The sequence below is a fragment of the Drosophila willistoni genome, chromosome 3R (genome assembly GCF_018902025.1).
Source record: "Drosophila willistoni isolate 14030-0811.24 chromosome 3R, UCI_dwil_1.1, whole genome shotgun sequence".
NCBI classification, from domain to species: Eukaryota; Metazoa; Arthropoda; class Insecta; order Diptera; family Drosophilidae; genus Drosophila; species Drosophila willistoni.
The window spans coordinates 4,831,347-4,854,862 of NC_061086.1; the positions used below are offsets into that span (position 1 = coordinate 4,831,347).

The window sequence follows — 23,516 nt, forward strand, 5'->3', positions numbered from 1 at the left end:
TGCTCCAGCTTTGACCCCCTCGATACATATGCGATTATTAATTTTCAAGTACATTGAATTTATTTAAAATTAATTAAATTAACAGGTGGCATATAGGTATTTATCATCAATGAAGAGAACTCTTTTGTTGCGGTTTCAATTTGAGTTTCTTCCGTGTGCTCGTATGACTGAACATTCGTGTTTTATGTGTATGATAATGCAAAGATAAGTCTTTTTGTTTGGATTCGAAACAAAAGTCAAGTGCTATCAATTCAAAAACAAAAGAATATGTGTAAAACCCGATGTTGTGTATGTTTTGTTTTAAACTGCTTCGATAAGAGTGAAACTATAAAACAGTGAAAAGTTCTGGGTAATACTTCTCTAATAGATATACAAATACGAAGTAAAATGAACTTATTACTCATTAAGCTTATGGTTTATGTGAAATAATAAATTGTTTCACGATTTATTGTGGGTCCATGTTGTTGCATACTATTAGTTGTAATAAATAAAGTCAAATTATGAGGAAACTTATTTCTTAACATAAGTTATCGGATGTTTTCTGGAGTGCCTTAAACTTTAAATGGATAGACCCATTGGGTCTTTTGAATTCAGATGTCAAAAAGATTCGGGTAATCGGGTAAACGATAGATAAACCCACAGGCAACTTGACTTCTGATAAGCACTTGATGAGGATAGAGAAAGAGAGGACTCCTCGAGAGAGAGAGAGAGCGGGAGTGCGATAAGATTTCCATAGCATTTTGGTGTTCTTTTATTTGATCAATTTTTCAATGTTCTGCTGTTCTGCTCTTTCTCAGCAACCAGTGGATGTGAATCAGTTTTTAGTTTGTTGTTTGCCCCAGTCAATTGCGGACGTAGTATTTTGTATTGTACGTTATTTCAAAGGTATTCGAACTGAACATAACACGAAGCGAATAATAATAATAACCCAGCCGAAGGCACACAGAGACGAAGACGGGGTATACAAGTGCCAAGTGTCGTCTGGGAGACGATCTCGTGAGATCTCGTTTGAATTCGAACGCTGTGCGATTGATCAGCCATAAAGCCAGACTTAGTCTGCTGTGTGTTCCCCGATCGAACTGACGTGACAATCACTCCCACTTCCAAATAAAAGCAACTCCCTCTCTCTTCGAGCCGGTCTCGTGAGTGCATAGAATCTGGCTAATAAAAGCACAAAAATCTACGATAAAAGGTTGACACTTTGGAAAGAAAAACAAACAAACAAAAACTATAGAACCTGTTTCGAAAAAATAAAAAAACACAAAACTCAATGTAAGTTTTCGAAGGTTATGCTCGATCACAGCTGAGGCTGAGCTTTTAAATACATAATTTAACTAGTACTGTTTGTCTATTCCAAAATAATATTATTCTTGTCAACAGCTGGAAATGAGTCATATGCCGGAGACAACCTTTGCCGACCTGAGTTTGGCTGATAAGGTGAGTTGAAATATCAAGAGTTTGGAAAGTTTGGCTTGAAAAGGGTATAAAATGTGCGGCCCAAGCTAACTGATCCCGGTTTTCTGGTCTGTTGATATAAATATACATATATGATGGAGGTTTTTTTGTAGGTGTTGGTGTTGGTGTATGTGAGGGTAAATAAACGCAAAACGCATTGCGATTGCCGTCGATCTTGGGCGATTAAACAAATTTTTAGCACGTGACGACTTGGTAAATAAATAAAAGCCCGACAGGCAACTGTTGCGAGTCAAAAAACAAAAAAAAAAAGAAGTAAAAATAACAAAAACCTCCAATACAATACCAACCAAATATAAGTATAATGTGTGTACATGGAAATTTATTTCAAAGTGACGACGATGTCGGTACGTAGAACATGGCAATAGAGTCAAATGCATAAGATACACATTTGTAGAATTTATTAATTTGTCTGTTTACATACACTTGGGCCGGGCTATGGGCGGGTTTTGAGGGGATGCCTTCACATCTTCTGGAATCAATTGGCATAACGAATTATCAACGATATGCTAAACGATGCCAATTAGGTCCATCAATGGCGCTCCCCTGAATCTGGCTTTCGCTGGAACTGGTACGATCCTATAAACACCTTGGCAATTATTTGTGCAGACCATTGTCCGGATGCTAAAATGAATGTGTATATTTAATTTGAGTTTTGGTAAATGTATTATTTTTAATTCAATTTGCAGACTGCGGTTAAAAAGCCAAGCATTGAGGCTCGTCGATTTTCCGATGTTTCCACCTGTTCGTTCAGCTCTTGTAAGTCCAACAGAAACACAAATCTCGACAACTATTAAGCTTTGTTATCCTTTTTGCAGCCTGCTTCACTGGCAGCTCCGATGAGGATGAAGTCTCACCCAAGGACAATAAGCAGCGAAATTCCAATGGTAGCTATGATTTCTGTGTCAAGAATATTGGAAAAAATGGGTTCGGTCGCCGGGAAATTGAGATTGCTGAATCCGAAATGCCTGGCATAATGATGCTGCGAAAACGAGCCAAGGCGGAAAAACCTTTGAAGAATGCCCACATTGTTGGCTGCACTCATGTGAATGCCCAGTCGGCGGTGTTAATTGAGACCTTGATTCAACTTGGAGCCTCGGTTCGTTGGGCAGCTTGTAATATCTATTCGACACAAAATGCTGTGGCTGCTGCTCTGGCCGAAGCCGGCGTACCGATCTTTGCCTGGCGAGGTGAGACCGAGGAGGAGTTCTGGTGGTGTCTGGATCGTTGCATACACAAGGATGGCTGGGTGCCCAATATGATTCTGGACGATGGCGGAGATGCCACACATTTGATGCTGAAGAAGTATCCAGACTACTTCAAGTCGATCAAGGGCATTGTGGAGGAGAGTGTTACGGGTGTGCATCGTCTTTATATGTTGTCCAAGGCCGGTAAACTTACAGTGCCGGCAATAAATGTCAATGATTCGGTTACAAAGAACAAATTTGATACCTTCTACACATGCCGAGACTCCATACTTGATAGGTAAGTGGGAAAACAGGGGCAATTTGAAATGATCTCAAACTAAATCTTTCATCGACAGCTTGAAACGCACGACGGACATTATGTTTGGAGGCAAACAGGTTGTCGTTTGCGGCTACGGGGATGTTGGAAAGGGCTGTGCCCAATCTCTCAAAGGACAAGGATGCATTGTCTATATCACAGAAATCGATCCGATATGTGCTCTGCAGGCCTCTATGGATGGATTCCGAGTGGTGCGTCTTAGTGAGGTTATACGTAATGTTGATGTTGTCGTCACTGCCACGGGCAATAAGAATGTCGTCACTAGGGACCACATGAATCGGATGAAAAACGGCTGCGTTGTCTGCAATATGGGACACTCTTGCTCCGAGATCGATGTGGTGAGCTCAACGGAATGAGAATATATAAGTCCTGCATGAATAACCTTATTTCTACTTATTTACAGAGCAGTTTACACACTCCGGAGCTTGTCTGGGAACGAGTACGTTCTCAGGTAGATCACATTATTTGGCCAGATGGCAAAATGATTATCCTGCTTGCCGAGGGTAGACTAGTCAATCTTTCCTGTTCAACCATATCGTCATTTGTGGTCTCTGTGGCATCGTCGACTCAGGTAAAAGTCTTGGTGGTTTTCAATTTAAACTTTGGATTAACCAATGAACTTTCTTTCATTAGGCACTCGCTTTAATAGAACTCTACTCAAGTCCAGGTCGTTACAAGTCCGATGTCTATCTGCTGCCAAAGAAAATGGGTAAGTATCTTTGAACAATTTGATTTTTTTGTCTAATAAATTTGATATCTGTCAGATGAATATGTGGCTAGTTTGCACTTGGCCACTTTTGATGCCCATCTCACAGAGTTGTCAGACGAGCAAGCCAAGTTCATGGGCTTAAATAAGGCCGGGCCTTTTAAAGCCAATTATTATAGGTAATTAACAAACGATATTGTCATTATAACAGTTTTTAATAACTATAAATTTGTCTTATTTTCATTTCACAGATATTAGTCAGTATTTGCTTGTTCTTTCTTTTGTTTTAAATTTGTTTTGTGTGTTTTTTTTTCTCTTAAATATTATGTACCTAAGTGTATATGTTTATGAAAAATATGTTTATGTCAAAATATTAGATCGGCTGGCACGACTCCGATCGGTTTATTTAATGTTATTATATATAATACAGAAAATTTAATGTAGAAATATTTAAAAAAAATATATCTAATTTCCATTATATATTAAACATTTCTTAACTTATTAGCTTAAATAATAAAGTTAATAATTTAAGTTGTGACAAACATCCTGCAAAAACAAATATATTGTTATTTTGAAGGGTATATATTAATATCTCAGTGGCGCCAAATGGTATACTTTGTCACATGCGATGCTCACTGGCGCCTGCGCACTTTGGCGCTACGACAAAATAGTTAAAAGCGCCACTGGGTGCACTTTTGTGTTTTGAGTTCAGATTAAAATTGAATTAGTGTTGCAACAAATTCGAAAAATCATTTTTATAAGAACATCTATTCCTACGGCTTTTTGTTTTCTTTCCGTTAAAGCAAAGCTTTCAAAAAGAGTAATGCTAAATCCTTAAAAAACATGTCTCTCAATATTATAAACATTGTGGATTGGGCCTTGATTCTGTCCATCCTGCAAAAAATTACAATTTTTGTCCCATTCGTATACTTTTGAGCTGCCTTTTTAATTGTAAAGAAACTGATTTGAACCTTTAATTACCAAATATTTACGCATAATAAATAAAAAAAGAATGTGCAAATTATTTTTTAGTTGAGATAAGTTGTTGATAATACCAAAATTCTGGATCAATAAAACTTAATGCTCTTCTAAATATATCTGGTTAGTACCAGTATGCGTTTTCCTGTTCGTTAATAAAGTCTCTTCTTCTAATCTTCTCTTACTGAATACTCAATACTACAGATAAAGAGTTCTAGAAATGTACAGCAGACATGCCTTTTATAACAATCCTTTTTAAAAAAAGGTATTCAAAGAGTTTGCGATGTTGTAACCTTTCAAATCAACAATCGAATAAAATTAGAAACAAATTCGAAATTCCTTAAAAAAACGTGTATGACTCTGCTGAATTTTATCAAGACCGGGTGACTATATCATATAGCTCCCATAGGAACAATCCATTGTAAACAGTGATTTCGATTAATAATTTCTTTATTTCCTATGGTACGATTGTAGGACATGCTTTTACAAACAGTAGGCTTATTAAATAAAAGATTTTCCACTTTGACTGCTTAAGGTGAGGAATGATTAACGCAATAAAATTGCAAGGGTATACAAACTCCGGCGCGGTCAAAGTTACCCTCGGAGCTCTGGTTTTTATAATATTTTTTAGTCAAAAGACTAACTTTTTTGAACGCTTTGTTAAGACAATTTGTTGTGTAAAACATAAATGTTTAAATCTCAAAAAATATATCTCGTGGAAAAATAATAGTTTTTCACGTGGCTACCAAGTTCTAATTTTTTCTTTTAATTAACAAAATGAGTTTTTGGGTATTTTATGTTTTTGATTCAGACGCTAGTCCACGTAACAACAATAGTTGAATTAATATTTCTATACCTTATGTAAGGGAACAAAATTTTGTTAAAATTTCTTTGACAATTTCTAGCATAAACCATGAACTTTGAAGAAGTTGGACCTTTGGTTAAATATGGTATGAAAATACCATATACCATAAGTTGATGCAACTTGTATTGTTATGTATGTATTGTTGTTTGAGAGGTCTTTCGTATGAAAGATAATTATACGCGGACAGATGCTACAAAAAATAATGTCAATTTCGTCTTTATCTACAGTATGTGTGTATATAGCACCATGAAAAAAAAAAAAATTGCAATACATCTGATTTATCCTTTCATTAGAACTAGAAACTTCTCCCACTCTCTGATTTATTTAAATTAACCATCTATCTGTTTCCATAATGTTAATTTCATGCATTGCGCTGTTTTCGAGACTTTAAAAAAAGTTACACCATATTGAAACTGAAGACATACGAACATTTTTGACCTTCATATCTCAACACTATCGGCTCAATACGAAACATGTGAAATGAAAGTTCAATTTGACAATGTGGCCAACTATTTAATCAATTTAGTTATAGTTTTTTGTGAGCCATATGTATGCAATTTTATGCCAGAAACTTTCTGAATTTGTTAATTTTGTAAAACTTGTCGATTTTCCTTACTAGGACCAATTGTTTCTAGTTGTAAGTTATCTCATATTAGAGGATGCATTAATAATCCATTATCACTGTCCAATAAGCCACAATTAAATCACTAATTTTCTCCCTTGATAAACACAGTCATATTATTTTATTTCTTGGCTGATTTTAAGTTTTAATCCTTTATATCTTCTGTGACAAATTGCAAAAAACAAAATGTGTTCAAATATGTACGTGTGGATAGCAGTTTGCCAATTGCCAAATTTCAACTGAAATCATCCACAATACACTGCTTTTTATTTTTTTTTTTTGTAATCATAAATCTTCGATAAGCAGTAAAATGTTTTGACTATCTGCTGTCAAAGAAACAACACCGACAACTGACACCGGAAAAGATAGTGCTCTAGAATCGGGTGTGGGCCGAGTCTTCTTCTATGGGCCTCGCCGCCGACGATGTTCAAAGCCAAAGTCACACATTTTTGTTGTTGTGTTTTCTTTGGGTTTGTGTTGCTCGATTTGCATTTGCTTGCGACTCAGGAAATCTGTGAGCCGTGATTTATGGCACTCAGTGTAGAGAGGTTCGTTCGAGATATTTTCAGTTGGAAAGTTGAGGTGTGAAACTCTTTGAATAAGCTAGCCATTGCCCATAATGCTACTGTTTCCAATTACGCTGGCTTCACAACTTCTCAGCCGTAAAGGAAGTGGATGGGGCTTACAGATATTCCCCGCAGATAGTTTTAGCCGTCTCATAATGGAATTAAAGATGGCCACTCCACCCATCCCCCCCACACAATGACTAGGACCACTGCCAGATTGCTTGGCTGTTCGTCCGTTCCTCCGTTCGTTTGGAAGGGTGGCAACGGCCGTTCTGATACTTATAGCGAGAAAATGGAAAATTCGATGCCGCCATAAACATTTATTGCTACTTTGGAAAAACTCGATTACAATCGCTGGGGAAGGACTAGGAGACTAAGACCAGGGACAGAGCCGCCATTTTATGAGTCCGCGCCTTGGCACTTATACATAGCAGCATCATCAGGATACGGTACGAGCATCCACCACATGGCTCTCCATCAGCTATCGTAAATGGGATTTTGCGCTTAGTCAGGATGCGTGCGGCAGTTTTATGGTCGGTTTGCTCCCATCCCCTATAGGAAAATGGCACTCGGCAAATGTATACAGTTTTTCTTTTTACAACTTTTGGCGCTCCATTGCGCTCCAGCAGCCACCTCCCGCAGCAATAAAATGCTGAAATTTTTCGCAAAAACATAAAAGTTTATGAGTGGCAGGCAGGCCAAGCATCGACATCGACATCGACATTGGAATCCCACCCGATGGGTTTCCTAAGAGCCAGTTTTAAAGAGCATCACTCACATGAGCAAAAAGTATGCACCAGGGAGAAATATGTCAAAAAGGAAAAAATCTATCTACACAGTCAAAACTTTTCAAAAATGCGCACACTTATATCTTTTCTTGTATTTACCATATTCTGGCTTCTATTTATTCTGATTGGCTGGATGGCGGCTAAAAGATTCAAGGAAAAGGGTCTGATCAGATGCTGCTTTCTTCTGACAGGTGTATGTTGTTGGCTCATCTGGGTAATTACATTCCTAATGCAATTGAATCCGTTAACTGGACCACGAGCAAGTCAAAAAGTGATCTATGCCATGATGACCTATTGGGAAAACTCGTTTATTCACCACGAGAATGATCCCTGATAAACAAATGCATCAGGAATTTGCATGCATCAAAAATCAGTTTTATATTTACTATATCAAGTAAACAAATATACAATTTATTCTTGAATATTCGTTGAGTTTCATCTATTAAATTTTATAGTCAAGAAATTTCAAGAACTTTTGATAAACCGTTTTGGTTATATAAATAAAAGAAATTGCAAATGGATTCTGTAATAGTCGTATTGGATATTTAGATTGTTCCCAAGTTTAAATCTTTCTCTACCGTAAACTTTATATACAAAATTTTACTCAAAATATATCCACAGATTTATTGAAACTATATAAATAAAAGGAAATACAAAAGTTTCAAAACCTTTTGCAGACTTAAAATTATGCAGTCTCTTGACTTTTAGCGTTTTGGGAATCCAGCTTAGTTGACTCCAAGCAAAAATACAAGTCCTGTATATAATTAAAGACGTCCTCAAACTTTGGTTTAGACTGATATATGTCGGATATATCAAATTTAGTTTGAATTCCCAAAAATTTAGCTATACGGATACCATGTTCCAAAGACGTTTTAGGATCTGGATGAGTTGTATATTTGACATCCATTATATCGGGACGATAGGCATGTATAAGGGCACAAAGGGCATGGCCGGTTGTCCAGGAAAGAGAAAACTCATACATTGGTATACCGTAAGGCTTGACTTTCTTTTGACACCATTTTAGTAGTTGACTTCGTCTATCTCCAAAAGTTTTGCCTATAGCATTGCGATTTGCTTCTTCCTTCAAAATGGCTAAAATGCTTTTCGAGATTGTTTTCTTCAGATCAGGTAGATTACCATTTTTTTCCTTGGCTTTTGGGGCGACACACGGTTTCGGCTGCTCGAAGAAGCATTTGGGAAAAATGCTTTCATTCGGCTCGGACAGAACTTGCATAAAACAATTGACAAATTGTTTCATGTGTCTCTTACCAATAAGTATTTTGGAAGAACGCCTTTTGCGATAACATTTTAATTTAGGACCATTGATTTCTGGTGACTCTTGTACGTTGTTTTTGGGATATTTAACAACGTCAGTTTCTACCACTATCTCAGAAGTTGCCTCAGTATGTAATGCTTGCGTTTCTTCAAAGGTCCCTTCGAAAGGTTTAACATTTTGCAACTCTTTCGGTTTTACTTCTGCAGTTTTACTGGGATCTCTATTATCGCTATAAGCTTTTTCATTCCAAATACATTTGCGATTGTTGACATGTTTCAACTGAAGGTTTTCTATTTGTAAATTAGCTACTGTATCGTTTAGATCCCTGTTAGTTTCTTCAATCTTTTGCTTGGCCATCATAGTCTGACTGACTAGAGTCTTTTCCTTAAGAATCGTCAGTTTGTGGCTTATTAATTCCAAATCTCTTTGTAGTTTCACCTCTTCCAGTTTCCTGGCTAGCTGCAAATTTTGTTTTGTTAACTTTTTATACAATTTTCTGTTATTAGTGATCGCTCTAACTGATCGCCGAGATCTGCCCTTCAGAGACACCAAGCAGCATAGTCTAGATTTCTGGATAGGTTTCACATTTAAGTCATAACAATTAGTTTCAAGCGAAAACGCATATGGAACATTTGTTGAATCTTCAGCTACAATAAGCTTCTCTGTGATGCATTTGGACACTTCATTGAATATTTTCTCTAGTTTCAATAAATTATTCACTTCGCTCAGTTCATTTTCATTGAATTGAAATAAGGTTCCAATCTCCTGATAGCCTGCAAAAGAACAATGTAAATTGGTATATAAATATGACCATTGCTTACTCACATCTCATTATTGCTTCGGAAACCTGTTGTTTGTCGTTCCTATGGTTATTTTCCTTGTAAAGATCTGCAGATATCAGTCTCATGAGGAGCATTATTTTTCGTATACAACACAAAGCCACAGAATCATCTTCATTGTCCCTGTATTTTGACTCCCAATCTGCATAGATTGGCTCCCTTGGACTACTGTTGGGATAAGCCCGCAAAAACCAAAGGAGTTTCTGTATTTCGAATAGTTGTTCGTAAAAAACTGACATTTTTGTATTTAAAATAAACGTACAAAGAAACGTACGTGACAAAGAAATCAATTGAAACTATACCAGCCCAAATTTATATTGTAGGAATTCTAGTTACCTTCAATTAGCTTAGCACAAGTCAAATATACGAAGATAGAAAATCGTTCTCCTAAAGTCTCTTACTAGGGCTGGGAAATGAGTGGGAATTTGCCCCATAAATTATGCAATAACCAGCATAAGAATTCAGTTTTAGGACAGTTTCATGAAGAGACGGTCGGTACCAGAGCCATCACGGAAAATCCGGTAAATCTCTTACTTAAAATTTAATAAAAAAATACATATTCTGAAAAAAAATTCGCAGTCAAATATTTCTTGGACATTTTCGAGACAAAGTAAACTATAAAATATATTACAAATATCAAGAAGCAGAGCACAAAATAAACCAATATTAAATAAATACTGTTAATGCTTCCCATTAAATATAAGTGTCTGTTTTTTTTTACTGTCGCTTTTTCCTTACTTATTACAACCATTTTAAAAAAGTTTTCTCTTCATTATATATTTTACTGGATTGAGCGTACCCATTTCTTTCTCTTTCAAATAAATTAAGTAAAGAAGGAAAACAATCTCAAACGTCAAATAAATTTCAGGGAATCTTTACTACAAATATTTAGGTATGTAAGAAAGTTCTGAATTTATTAAAACGTTGTGATTTCCGCTCTGTTATCCCCAACGTCATTAAAAGAAAACCGTTATACGAAATCATACGAATTTTTATATTAAATAATTTATAGCAATTCAAAAATTGGTCGTACGAAAGTCATTCTTCACGCGTCCTTCTTTTTGGTTTCATTGTGATGTATAATTATAAACTCATAATAATTATAAGTTTTTTCTTCATTCTTAAATAAACAGAATCTATTCATATCTGTAAGTATCACAGCCTTAATAACCATTGCTAATATTACTTGCAACATAAGAGCAAGTAATTAAACTGTAAGATAAATTTAAGACTGCACTACTATTTATAATATGTAATTTATAAAATGAAATACATAATAATGAATTTTATAGATGTATAGGATCATATAACAAAATAAGGTCAATTACTAATAGTCATAATAATTTAAACAGATTGTAAATGCAAACAAATTGTTCAAATAGACTCAAGGTCGTGGGCATAAGTTGCTGGATTCTTACAATATAAAAACCAGAGGGCCGGGGCTAACTTCGACCGCGTCAAAGTTTGTATACCCTTGCAACTTTTTTGGTAACTTTTTCCTTACCTATAGCCATCAAAGTGGAAAAACGTTTAAGCTGAAAAGGCAAATGTGTCCGAAAGAACGGCCTACAATCTTAGCATAGGAAATAACGAAGATATTGATCAAAGTCACTGTTTTCCACCGATCGTTCCTATGGGAGCTATATGATATAGCTACCCGATCCTTATCAAATTTGGCACAGTCATTAACAGATATATTAAACTAACAAATGTTTAATTTGAAAGCAATCGCGTCAAAAGTAACGAAGTTATTGACAAAAGTCACTGTTTTCGAAAGATCGTTCCTATGGGAGCTATATGATATAGTCACCCGATCTTGATCAAATTTTGCATAGTCGTTTATATGTGTAATTAGGGTACATGTCATAACGCCCAGTGTCATAAGGCCCTTGGGCCTTATGACACACATTTTGCGACATAAAGCCCACGGGCGCAATGACACTTTTAAATGTGACATAAAGCACGCCGGACTTTATTTCACTTTTTTATGGGCGTTATGACACGATTAAAGGGCTTTAAAAAATAAGAAAACAAAACAATTACATTTTTTAAATATTTTATTGAATATTCTTCAATTGTGTCGCCCAAGGCCCAAGGGCCTTATGACACTGGGCGTTATGACATGTACCCGTGTAATTAACTCACCAATATTAAATTTCATGATAATAGCTCAGAGAATAACGAAGTTATTAGCTATATGATATAGTGATCCGATCCGGCTGAATCCGAGATATACAACGCCTGCAGTATATACAAGCCTACATGCAAAATTTCAGCTCTGTAGCTCTTTCGGTCTAGGAGGAGTTTGCGTTGATCCAGACGGACGGACGGACGGACATGGCGATTTGAACTCGTCTCGTCGTGCTGATCAAGAATATATATACTTTATATGGTCGGAGATGCTTCCTTCTATGCGTTGAACACTTTTGACCAAAATTAATATACCCTTTTTGCAAGCGTATAAATATGAATTCTTACATATTATTAATTATACCATACACCCATAGGGTGAAATGGTATATTAAAGTCGCCAAAATGTATGTAACAGGCAGAAGGAAGCATCTCCGACCCCACAAAGTATATATATTCTTGATCAGGATCAACAACCGAGTCGATCTAGCCATGTCCGTCTGTCCGTCCGTCCGTCCGTCTGTCCGTCCGTCCGTATGAACACCTAGATCTCGGAGACTATAAGAGCTAGAGCCACCAAATTTGGTATGCAGTCTCGTGTAGTATGTACGCTTATCGAGTTTGTTTCAAATTTTTGCCACGCCCCCTTCCGCCCCCGGAATTTACATAACTCTGATTTTCTTAAAAACTATGAAAGCTACCGACATTAAATTTGGTATGTAAGCTAGCTTAATAGACGCGCAGATATTGACTATTTAAAAATTTTGCCACGCCCATTTCCGCCCCCGAAAATTAAACAAAACTGATTTTCTAACTAACAAAGCTAAAGTCACCAAATTTAGTATGTATATTGGTATGCGCGCAGAATACATATATTTTAATATGTTGCCACGCCCACTTCCGCCTCCATAATTTAGAAAAAACCGATTGGCTCTTTCAATTTTTTGACCATTGCGATCAAATTTGGCAGACTAATAAATCTTATCTATTTCTATCAAACTACCAAATTTGATTAAAATCGGACTAGAAACATACAAAATATACGTATGAACGTATTTTGCTACGCGATCCATAAGGGCAGAATTGGTCGTTGGCTAGTGGCGGCGCTAGAGTGGTCGTGTGTTTGTAGAGTGAGCAAGATAGCATATGGTATGAGGGCATGTTAAAACAAATTAATAGACATACATTTGGTTTTCGAAATTTTAAATATTTGTTTCACCTGGTGTATGGTATACCCAAGTCGGCGAGACGACTTACTTACTTCATTTTTATAATTTTTTTAATATTTATTAATTGTTACCATAAGCATATACTGATGGGGTTTGCTAATCCGACATCTAACTCTATTTAATTGCATTTGGTTGCGAGTCCAACATAAAATATAGAGTTTTGTGTTTGTTATTAGAATTCAACTTTGAGTAATTCAGATTTGTCGTACGACCTAGCACGCGTTGTTTGCCCAGTCACTTAGCAGCCAGTGGCTGTGGATATGGATGTGCCTCGCGGTCACAGAACGAACACAGAGCTTGCCACACATTTCGCAGGTAAATGTAAATATCCAGCGAACCGTCGGCACTGACACACTGCGTCTGCCTGGCGGCACTTGTCCCAGAGCAAGTGGACTTGGTTTTCGCCCAGTGTTCTCGCCACAACTAACAAAGAGGGCAAATAAGATGAATACGGCTGGCACTGGCACCCGGCCTTTGTTGGCACAGACAAAAAGGGGCATGTTGGGATTAGTTAGACGGACCGGAACGCTGCTGCACATTCAATGTCAATGGATTTGGGCTTGGCAAGGAAGATTGCCGTCATAGGAACCTGCTAAATCGGATCAAGGGATTTTTTGAAAAGATGTAAAAAATGCGACGCAACATTAATATAGAATAGCGGACCGGATAATAATCTATTTTGACAATTGCCAAAGTGTAATATTTGGATCAAGTTCACAAAAATTTTAAAGAAAAGTCAGTACCGTAAAACAAGTTTCCAAGAGGAAATATATATTATGGATGTCGAGTAATGGGTAATATAGAATTTGATGTATTTAAATATTTTCATTAGGGAAGAGTTTAGAGAAGTCGAATTCGAAGGTACCAGAGCTAAAAGACATTGAGAAACCCAAGAAACCATTGGGAACTCTTTGCCCAATTTTTGACGTCATGTAACAACAATTTACAACAACGTTCGCCCTTCGTTATTATTATTATTATTATAAGAATAGGATAGTTGTAAACTATATTTTACAAGCACTTTCTATTATTTGATGTGTAATCAGATAATATATAGTATAAACAAGTAATAAAGACTAAAACTTTCAAATGCATTCGAAACATGGTAATTTTGTTCTTTCAAACTCATTCCATTCGTGTTTGTTTTATTTGAAGCTTTTGAGTTTTAAGTCAGCTCACTCATTCAGTCGAACTCGATTCAGTCAATTTATTCGTTTCCTTATGAATATCTCGAATTTTATAAACCGAATTGTATAATGACTGCCGTTTTGCCAGTAAACGGTTAAACTGCTTTTAATCAAGACTTGAAATTGCAATAGAGTACTTATATAACTACTTACTATTAGCTATAGGTGAAGAATTTGTTCACAAACTTTCTACTGGACTTAATTCATGATAAAACAACTTTAATACCTCGTTGTGAATATTTGTTGTCAAGCATCTGAATAAAATTAATAAACATAAAACATTGAATGGTAAAATTTGACATTGAAGGATGAATATACTCGGTTTAAGTTCCGCAAATAAGGAGGACATTTTGAATCCGCATTACGAATCTCTATATCGGAATCTGTTGCCCTTATTTAAAATTGAAAATTGCAAATGAATCATTAGTAGATAAATAGGTAAATATAATCTTTCATTGCTGAATTGACACCATCATAAATAGTTTTTACCTATAATCTATAATCAACTCTGATGGCTAACTTTCATTTTCAAGAAAATATAATTTGACAGTTTTTCATTGTGAAGCTGGTAAATAGAGACAATGGTAAGATATATAAGTGAACGGATGTCGTTGCCATAAAATGGAGTCTGCGCACAATAAAATGCATCCATCGAATGTGATTGATTTTCGACATTCCACGAGGAGCCTTAAGTTGACTTGTACTTGAAGGATTCTTGTATCTGGCACCGCAAAATGTGGTGTGTCTCTCAAATAAAACTGGAATTGCACATTGCGCACTGCGCAGATACAGAATATGTAAAAGTATATATACATACGTATATATCTCTATGTATATGTTGTAGATACAGGCGTGACGACGAGTCAGTGTGCACGGACGGTGGTTAATTCTTGTCAGGCGAATTTATGTATCTGGAGCAACCCCAAAAAGAGAAAAGAAAACGAAAACACACACACGCACAACAGACTTAGTCACGGGGTTGTCGATATTCCAAAATCGAAGTGTATTGAACATGCCATGCGTTTGGGTGAATGAGCCCTAGACGTAGTAGCCTGCCAAGATATATAACCCTCATATATCTATAACTCTCATGGATTCCCTTCAAACCCCCCTCTCACATTACAGTTTTGGCTTATTTATTTGTTTATCTACTATTTATGAGCTCGATACTGAGATACCAAAAACCGAAACGAAGGAGGCGAAGGCGAAGGCAAAGACCATGTGCAATATGTTCCTTCCCTTTGGCCCTGCTGCCATGCCTAAAACTCTGGTGACTCTTGGCGTCGGCGTTGACTTCGACGTCGTCGTTGTCGTTGTCAGAGTGGTTGTTGTTGTTGTCGGTGTCGGTGTCGGTGTGTATGATACTGTGATTCCTGGAACTAACAGCTATTCACAGGCCAGCGTAGAACTCGCACATCATTCAGTTCGATGACGTTCCGCACATCGCATAGCTCCAACTTCCATGTTCGCGGGCTTTTGTCGAAAGTGTTAAGATAATAAACCAACAACAATAACAATAGACAACAGTAGAGTAAATGGCAAATGCCAAAAGGCAACGTCAACTAACGGTCTAACGAAAGTAACAACTGACTGGCTGACTGATTGATTATTATTATTATTGTGCCAGAAAATTTTAATGTGCAATTTTCATAAATATTGTCACCCAATTACCGTTTCAGCTCGGCCCGAGTGAATGTGCATAGCCAATTAAATACCCGTATCGGGATAAAAGCGTTTTTGGTAGCAACCATTTTGACAATTTTATTGACAATCGGTCAATTATTGGTAACGTTAAGTTATATTATTTATTGGGCCAAAAAAGTGGAGAAACTTCCAAAGCTCTTCCATTAATCTCAGTGCCCATAATTCAACGATTTCCAAAAACTATCGTGATATCAGTGTGTGCGTGAGTGTATCGTAGGCAGAGAAAATGAGAATGTCTCCATTATAAAATCGGGTAAGTGACAGTAATGATATATAAAAATGTTCCATCTGCCAAAAATCATTCTATTTTATTTAGTAGTTGTTAATTAATAATAGAGAGTTGCATGAATGGAAGCAAAGTCAAAGTCAAATGAATCCATTCGAATTGAATTCAAATAAATGAGTGACAAATACACAATGTAATGAATGAGTGTCATATCTCGCAAAATACGTAACTCTGTTTAATGAAAGGCAATGAATTGAGTGTCAAAACATCGAATTGTAAGGCACTCGAATCATTAGAATTATTCGAATTGACTCATTTTTATTGGGATGTTTAAAAGCAACAAAAACTAATTATTTTATCAAAAATGTATGGAAAATAATGGCGAAATGGGGGCTATTAAAATTAAAATATGCTATACACCAAAAACTTAAGGACACAGTTTTGGATTTGACAATTTGGGATAAATTTTGTAAAATCTATTTTTTTTAAATTAGATTTCCTAGTTGAAAAAAATTCTTCTCTATCTCTGTAGGGGGTTTGAACCCGATAACAACAGTATTGTAGTCTGAGTAGGTCCCCACTGAGCCACTAACCACTCTAGTTTTGTAGTACAGTAATCACATATAGTTAAAAAATATACAACACAAATAAATACTAAATACTAAAATCAGAATTGGAATTCGAATGCATTCGAATCATAGCAACTCATTGACTCACTTTCTAACTCATTCAATTCGTTTTGTTTCGTTTGAATGTTGTGCGACTGATTTTTACGACGCACACTCATTTAGTTGAAGTCGATTTTCAAAGTCATTTAATTCATTTATTTGGTTTTGAATGTTGTTAACTCGAATTGATTTTTCTATCATTCATGCAGCTCTCTAATTAATAATGAACTTGTAACTAATGAAGCTAATTATTACTCTGATATGAAAAATCTACAAAACAACCATTAAAGAATATATTTGAAATAGATTTTCTATTAATAAATTTGCAATGAATTATGACTTAAAGCTACATATTATTGTAATTTGATGATATAGCAATCTCTTTGATATTTATTTAACCTTTTTTTTCGAGGTCAATGAACAAAAAACATAATGCTTTAAAGTTTTTGGCTTGCCAATATATGTATGTACTTCAATTCCAATTTAGATCTTATTTAGGGGATCATTTTTAGACGTTGACATTTGTTTTGTCGGAAGTGGACTTTAAAGCAATTCAAAACTAGTTTTCAGTTGACTGAAATAAAAATAATATTAGCAATAGTTTTGGAAAGTGTAAAATAAAATCTAATTATACTTGAGTAAAACCTCCTTATAAAATTTTTAAACGAGGCATTTGCAGCTATAAGAAGGACTGTATTTTGTCCAAAATAAAAATAACCGACATTACATATGGAACTTGGACTATAATATGAGGTAGAAATGTATATTTTAATTTTGAATCAAACCGTAAAATCTGCTAGATCGCTATGTGTTTAACTTGTCTAAATTCGTAATTATATTTATTGGCTTTAAGCTTAAGGTATTATTTTTTTTACTAATTTATATACATATGTAAAAGATCCCTTAACAATTTATTAAATAATGTATTTATAAAAAACCTTTTCCGATTATTAAATTTATATTACCAAAAGAGTTTCTTTTGACCAAGAAGCAAAAATTTTTAAATGTTTATATTATTACGACAAGAGAGTCGATTTGGTTTTTGCTTCAGGAGTTAAAGTTCCTCGCAATGGCCTTGTTTTCAGTTTCAGTTTTAAAAAATCATAAATCTTTGATTTTAAATGCAGTGTTGAATCAATGAAAATGTCTTAAATAGAGTAAGTTAGGTTGGTAGAAAAAACAAGAATTAATTTTCAATAGTCATCATAAAGTTATGAATTTCTAAATTTGTGTGCCTTAAAAAAAACTATTGTATAATGTGAATACGCAAAAATTTAACTGGGGAATCCAAAAATAACTTCGTTTAAAACAAAATACTTAAAATAATTTCAATTCTTAAAATAAAAAAATAAATTACTTTTGAAACATATTTGATCGCCATATACATCCGTCCAGTGCCGTCGAGAAGATACCCCCGATTTCGATCAAAAACCGGGCCCCGCTAAAAACTTCGGGCCCGGTGGGAATTCCACCTTTACCACCCCCCTCTCGTCGGGCCTGCATCCGTCTATCCATAAGTAGTTATCCTTTATAAATTACGTATTAATTCTGATTCTGTTTAATTGCCTTTTTGTTATGTAAATAATACTGTTTGACAGTTTACTGTGTCACTTACTAGCAGATTTAAAAAAAAACCTGAATCAACTCAAAACTTTCTTTGTTGTGACATTTAATACCGTTGTTTTCTAATTAGAGCCCGATGTAGGTGGCCTTTCCTCTACGATAAGGCAATATTGAAAGATGGAAAAAAGGAAAATTGGAAAGATCATGCATTAACGAATAAATTTTGTTCTTAGGTGTCAAAAAATAAACAAAAAACATTAAGGATTCAACAAAAAATAAAATCATTTTAAAAACCGATGTAGCCTGTTTATCTTTCGACAGGAGAGAATAAGTTTACGATTTGGTGCTTTAAAATGCTATCAAAACTATCAAAAGTTCTGAATATATTATTTGATAGGGAGATATATCTTGTATCCAACGCTTAAAATGATTAGAATTGTAAATGACATTTTTGTTTTGAATTTTTGTGCAAACAATTGTGTTCATTACCTACACCTTTAAAATACGAAAATAAGTGACAGCGGTAAAAAAATGATAGCACAGCGTGTAATTTATAAATTATTATTTGAAATTCAGTTTAAGTTATGTATATAGATTCATTAAATCATTAACAGAAAACTTGATTTTCGATAGCTAGTTTTAGCGTCAGTCATTGTAAAATATTACATTCTTCACCGCATATGGATATAATTGGTATTTTAAAGACGAAAATATTTGAAAAGTTTAAGTACAATTTAATTACTTGAGAGCAGTGGCAGTAGCAAGAATCGCAATCAGTTGCAGTTGGTCCATAAAGAGGACAAAGTTATCTTTACCAGACATTTATCGCTTTTTAAGTCGATGGCACTATTCCATCGTGCGTGAGGCCATTTCCGGCCCCCATTTATCCTTTATGGAGAGTAGAGACAAGGAAAATGGCATGGCCATATTCCCACGAACAGCTCTATGAAACGAGATCACGTACAGCCATAAATGCACTCACACACACACACACACACACACAAACAACAATAATATTTATAATGGCAAATGCAATGGCGGCACTTAGAGTTGCTGTCGCTTAATCCAATTCCACAAAATGAACCCACGCGCTTCAGTCGATTCCCGTGGGTTTCTCTCTCTCTGTCAACCGTTGCAACCACCACCAATCTTATCTGTGTCTGCTTTTGTGTGTGTATTTGTATCTGTGCGTATGTGTTGCGCACACATTGTTGCAGCTCGTAAACGAACTCATAGATACGAATTTTTATTGTCGTTGCTGCTTCGTGTTTCTGGGCGTGGCATTGTGTGAAAATAATGGCGTCCCTTGCCAGATAAAAGAAAATTCTGAACACCGACAAGCAAAACATTCTACGAGTCGACGAAAATTGTATACCCTATTATTATATTTATGTTTGTAATCTGTGTGCCAATCTGAAATTTCTATAATTCATAATTGTATTTGAATCTAAATTTAGGCTTCTGGTTTTCGTCCAATGGTTCTTAATTAGAGAAATTAGAAGATTTTTTTTAATTTAACTTAAATTATATTATTTTGAAAATTTAATATTATAGATCTTGACTGAGGGCTACAAGATTTAATTTTAGTTTACGACATATCTAAGCATTTATAACTCAACTTATTACCATTTTTTTTAATATTTGAAATCATATTTTATGATATATACTTATATTAATTTTCCATTCATCTTAATTTTGAAACAAAAATCAATTTTTTTTTCATTGCCTTAAAATTTAGTGTTTAAAAAAATTAAGTATTAAAGTAACATCCGGTGGCGCCAAAAGAACCCACTAGCGCCAACTCACTAGCGCCTCACGTTTTAGCGCCACTGAGTAAAAAATGAGCCGGAAGTGCTAAGGACTGAGTAAAAACTGAGCCAGAAGTCCTAAGGTCTGAGTAGAAACTGAGCCGGAAGTCCTAAGGTTCAGCCGAAGTGGTCATTTTGGCTGGGCGGGCACATTTAAAATAAATTTACTCTGGATAAAAACATCGGAATATAATCTTAAAAGAGATTATTTACAATTTTTTATTGTTGCGATAATTGTTCGTAAACAGTAAGCAATGAAAGAAATGAGTTTTTTTTTAATTCAAGATTAAAAATTTTTTCATTAAACATTTTATTAGTAATTATTAGCCTAACTAGCCCCTTGCCCTTGAACTTTTGTTGGGCGCAAAATGTAAACAGTTTAAATAAAATACTATGTTGATGGATGAATTGAGCATCATGAAATGTAATGAATATAAATTATTAATCATTCGTATCGTTACGATCCATTAAATCAATAAAGTTGTAATAATCATACTACAGACAGAGCGTGATTTATTATACCAACTGAAATAATTATGATTTTTTTTATTGTTAACCAGGAGTACATGAAAGCTAGAAAGCATGCCAGTCAAAGGGCAAATATTTCGCCGACTATTTAATACTGTTGTCTGACAGGGTTTCACTACTTTTACTGACACCTAGCTATTTTTTTGTGAAATGAATTTCCAAATAAATCCTTAAAAACAAATGTTGTATTAAATACGCGTTTAAGAAAACTCAATACACGCTTTCCTGATGCTCTTGGTGCCTTTAAAATTATGAAATAAGACCATTTCTTAATAAAATGGAAAGCAACTGTACCCGATTTTAATCTAGATCTTTAAAAACTTTTTGAAACGCTACTTGCTACTCAAGAGGAGTGGCTCTTTGCAGAATCATAAGATCTTAGGAAAAATAATAAAAAAACATGCAGTTCAAATGAATATAATTTCATATTAAAGACATTGAAATACATTGATACAAAAAATCTAGAATTAAGCTCTCAAGATGATTAAATTTAAATAAACTTTTTAATTTTTTTTTTTGTATATTTTTTTTTATTAAAATAAAATTTTACATTCTTTTGAATTAGTAATATCTACAACAGCTATAAGAAATTTTTACAAATATAAAAAAAAACGTCCCATACTTAAAAAAAATTATGCCGAAAATACAATTTTACAATACCATCAAAATACATCTATGTTAGTTTTACAAAGAGCATGCAATCTATTAATTAATTTCTAACTTTCCAAAGTGGTAAAAAATTAAGTTTTGAAAGAATTTTAATTATAAAGTCTCTATTTTTATTTGGTAAAAAAAATATCCTTCATTTATGGTTACTGATGTTTTTAAAAAAAATTAAAGTCTGGACAAACAAATTTTAATCGATCGTTTATTCAAATTTCCGAAATAATTTACTGAAATTGGAAATTTTATTTTGATATAAGTAATAAAGAATTCAAAAAGGCTATTAAATATTTTAGTAAATTTTTACTATGTTTAAGCAATTGTAATTGAGCAAATAATTGTCTGTTCAAGATCTTATGATTCTTTATAGTTGATAAAAGGAATCAACTATGGTTCCTTTTGCATTTTAATTTGGGTCAATTCTTAGTGTTAAATTCATTTGGCTCTGAGTTTCTTTTCAATTATTTGCCAAGGTCCCGGAGAAAAATGTTATTTACTTTGTAATAGAATTTGAAAGCAAAGAGTTTCTTGGAGATTTGCCATTGACCTTGCATTCGATGCATCCTAATCGACCCGAAGCGTAACATTGCGTAAGAATAAACTAGAGCGAGTCCTTGAACAAGGGGCGCTCTGTCAAGATACCTGATTTCGAATGGCATGCAAAAGGGTAGGTGGATATGAAAAGAGTTTAGACTTAACCGTCATTATGCAGATGTGTGGCCGCTTCAAGGCCAACATTTTAGAGCCTTTCCCTAGCCCTGGAACTGCAATAGTTGGCGGCGAGGAGATCAGTGCGGCTTTTGAGCTCAGCGGTGTTCAACATGTGTTGCCAGAGACTTCGTGTTGCTTGCAAACAATGGAAAATCAAAGATGATTTGATAATGGATTGCCGACGGTTCTACAAAGTTGGCTTCGAGTGCTTTTCACATTTTTTGTGACTTGACTAAATTATTCTATAGATGCAGATTGGTCGGAGACTCGTAGTCTCTTTGTGAATTATTTTAAAGTACTCGAATGCGTACGAAATTCAACGAATGTAATGACCGTTGTAAGTATTGCGATTCCTTTTTTCTGCTCCGTCAATTGTGGAATCTAAGCGAAGTTAGAGCGCCGCTCGTAAATCCAAAATGTCTGAGAAACATTCAACTCGCGTGTACGTGAAAGTCGTAAAATTGTGCCAGTTTGGCCACTGTCTTCAACTAACAAAAGGAAAAAAAAAAAACAAAAAACGAAAAAGTGACCCAAGCTGCAGCTCGAATGCCATTACCCCAACGCCATCATCGTTGCCAGCTCCACCCAGTTGTTCAGATTTCTTTCCTTACAATGTCCGTTCAGGCTTTGTCTGCCAAATGCCAAAAGAAATGAGTAGAAATAAACGAATGCGGAGATGCCAAGAAGACAATTTATTGCCAAAGACGGACTTCGGGTCTTTACGAAAATGTCAATTTGGCTTTTATGGCATCAAATGGCATTTGAGAAGCTTATGCCAGTTGCTGTCACAAAGTGGATTTCAAGTTTTCCTCTCCCTCCAATCATTTTCTCTTAGTTGTCGGTTTGCTTACATTGTTGCTGATGATTAATCAAAGATTAAGTCGACATCCCTTTTTCAAATTGCTTTCATAAGACTAATCCATTTCAAACTGTGAGACTGTGAGGCAAAACTCACTTGCTATAGACCCTCGAGACATCAAAAAAGAAAAAATAGAAGGCAACTATGTGTGATACGTTGAGAATGTTTCATTGTTGTTTGTTTGCCGCAGTCATTTAAAGTATCTACATATAGTATAAATATTTTTTTAATGGCGGATCAATGAGATTCATATAATGAGCGCTACTTTGGCTGGACTTCATAAAATGTCATGCACTTAATGTGCCGCCGCCATTTTACTTTATCTCTGTCTCGCTCTCTCTCATGGTCTATCTGTGTTTGAGGCGGCTTAGCCTATTCTTTCCCTGTGGCTGGCTCTGGACCTGAACCTCAATCTGGGAGCCCGAGAGCCACATCGAATTGAAACGAAATGAAAAGAAATCTGATATCATTCAAAGTCCGTAAAAAAACCAAAAAAATTAAAGGGAACCCTCGTCTTTTTATGGCCCGAGCAGAGACGACGAGATTGTGTAGCAGATTTTACCATTTTGGATACAGTATTTTTGTGTATACCGCCGCAGCCTC

The 23,516-nt window shown here is 35.1% G+C and overlaps 3 protein-coding genes across 3 annotated transcripts; 2 read left to right on the top strand and 1 right to left on the bottom strand.

Annotated features, from left to right (window-relative positions):
* The first annotated feature begins 862 nt into the window (after nt 1–862).
* Nucleotides 863–4,244, top strand: LOC6651622 (adenosylhomocysteinase-like 2). The gene is made up of 9 exons (XM_002072862.4): nt 863–1,272; nt 1,381–1,437; nt 2,163–2,232; nt 2,292–2,958; nt 3,017–3,335; nt 3,401–3,568; nt 3,631–3,706; nt 3,762–3,882; nt 3,955–4,244. Exons 2-9 carry the CDS (start codon nt 1,387–1,389, stop codon nt 3,959–3,961), a joined length of 1,479 nt encoding a protein of 492 aa, XP_002072898.3. The 5' UTR covers nt 863–1,272; nt 1,381–1,386; the 3' UTR covers nt 3,962–4,244.
* A 3,297-nt stretch (nt 4,245–7,541) lies between these two features.
* Nucleotides 7,542–7,921, top strand: LOC6651623 (V-type proton ATPase subunit e). Its single transcript, XM_002072863.3, has one exon. It carries the CDS (start codon nt 7,590–7,592, stop codon nt 7,854–7,856), a length of 267 nt encoding a protein of 88 aa, XP_002072899.1. The 5' UTR covers nt 7,542–7,589; the 3' UTR covers nt 7,857–7,921.
* A 223-nt stretch (nt 7,922–8,144) lies between these two features.
* On the bottom strand, nt 8,145–9,900 carry LOC124459734 (smoothelin-like protein 1). Its single transcript, XM_047009337.1, has 2 exons — nt 9,624–9,900; nt 8,145–9,571 (listed from the first exon to the last, which is right to left on the bottom strand). Exons 1-2 carry the CDS (start codon nt 9,874–9,876, stop codon nt 8,208–8,210), a joined length of 1,617 nt encoding a protein of 538 aa, XP_046865293.1. The 5' UTR covers nt 9,877–9,900; the 3' UTR covers nt 8,145–8,207.
* Between the last annotated feature and the right edge of the window lie 13,616 nt (nt 9,901–23,516).

Excerpts from the sequence above, each read along its gene's own strand:
- LOC6651622 (XM_002072862.4), top strand. The coding sequence starts at position 1,387 with ATGAGTCATATGCCGGAGACAACCTTTGCCGACCTGAGTTTGGCTGAT. Across the intron at positions 3,569-3,630 it reads CTGTGGCATCGTCGACTCAG|GCACTCGCTTTAATAGAACT; the intron begins GTAAAAGTCTTG and ends TTCTTTCATTAG. Across the intron at positions 3,707-3,761 it reads TCTGCTGCCAAAGAAAATGG|ATGAATATGTGGCTAGTTTG; the intron begins GTAAGTATCTTT and ends GATATCTGTCAG.
- LOC124459734 (XM_047009337.1), bottom strand. The coding sequence starts at position 9,876 with ATGTCAGTTTTTTACGAACAACTATTCGAAATACAGAAACTCCTTTGG. Across the intron at positions 9,572-9,623 it reads TTCCGAAGCAATAATGAGAT|GCTATCAGGAGATTGGAACC; the intron begins GTGAGTAAGCAA and ends GTTCTTTTGCAG.
- LOC6651623 (XM_002072863.3), top strand. The coding sequence starts at position 7,590 with ATGCGCACACTTATATCTTTTCTTGTATTTACCATATTCTGGCTTCTA.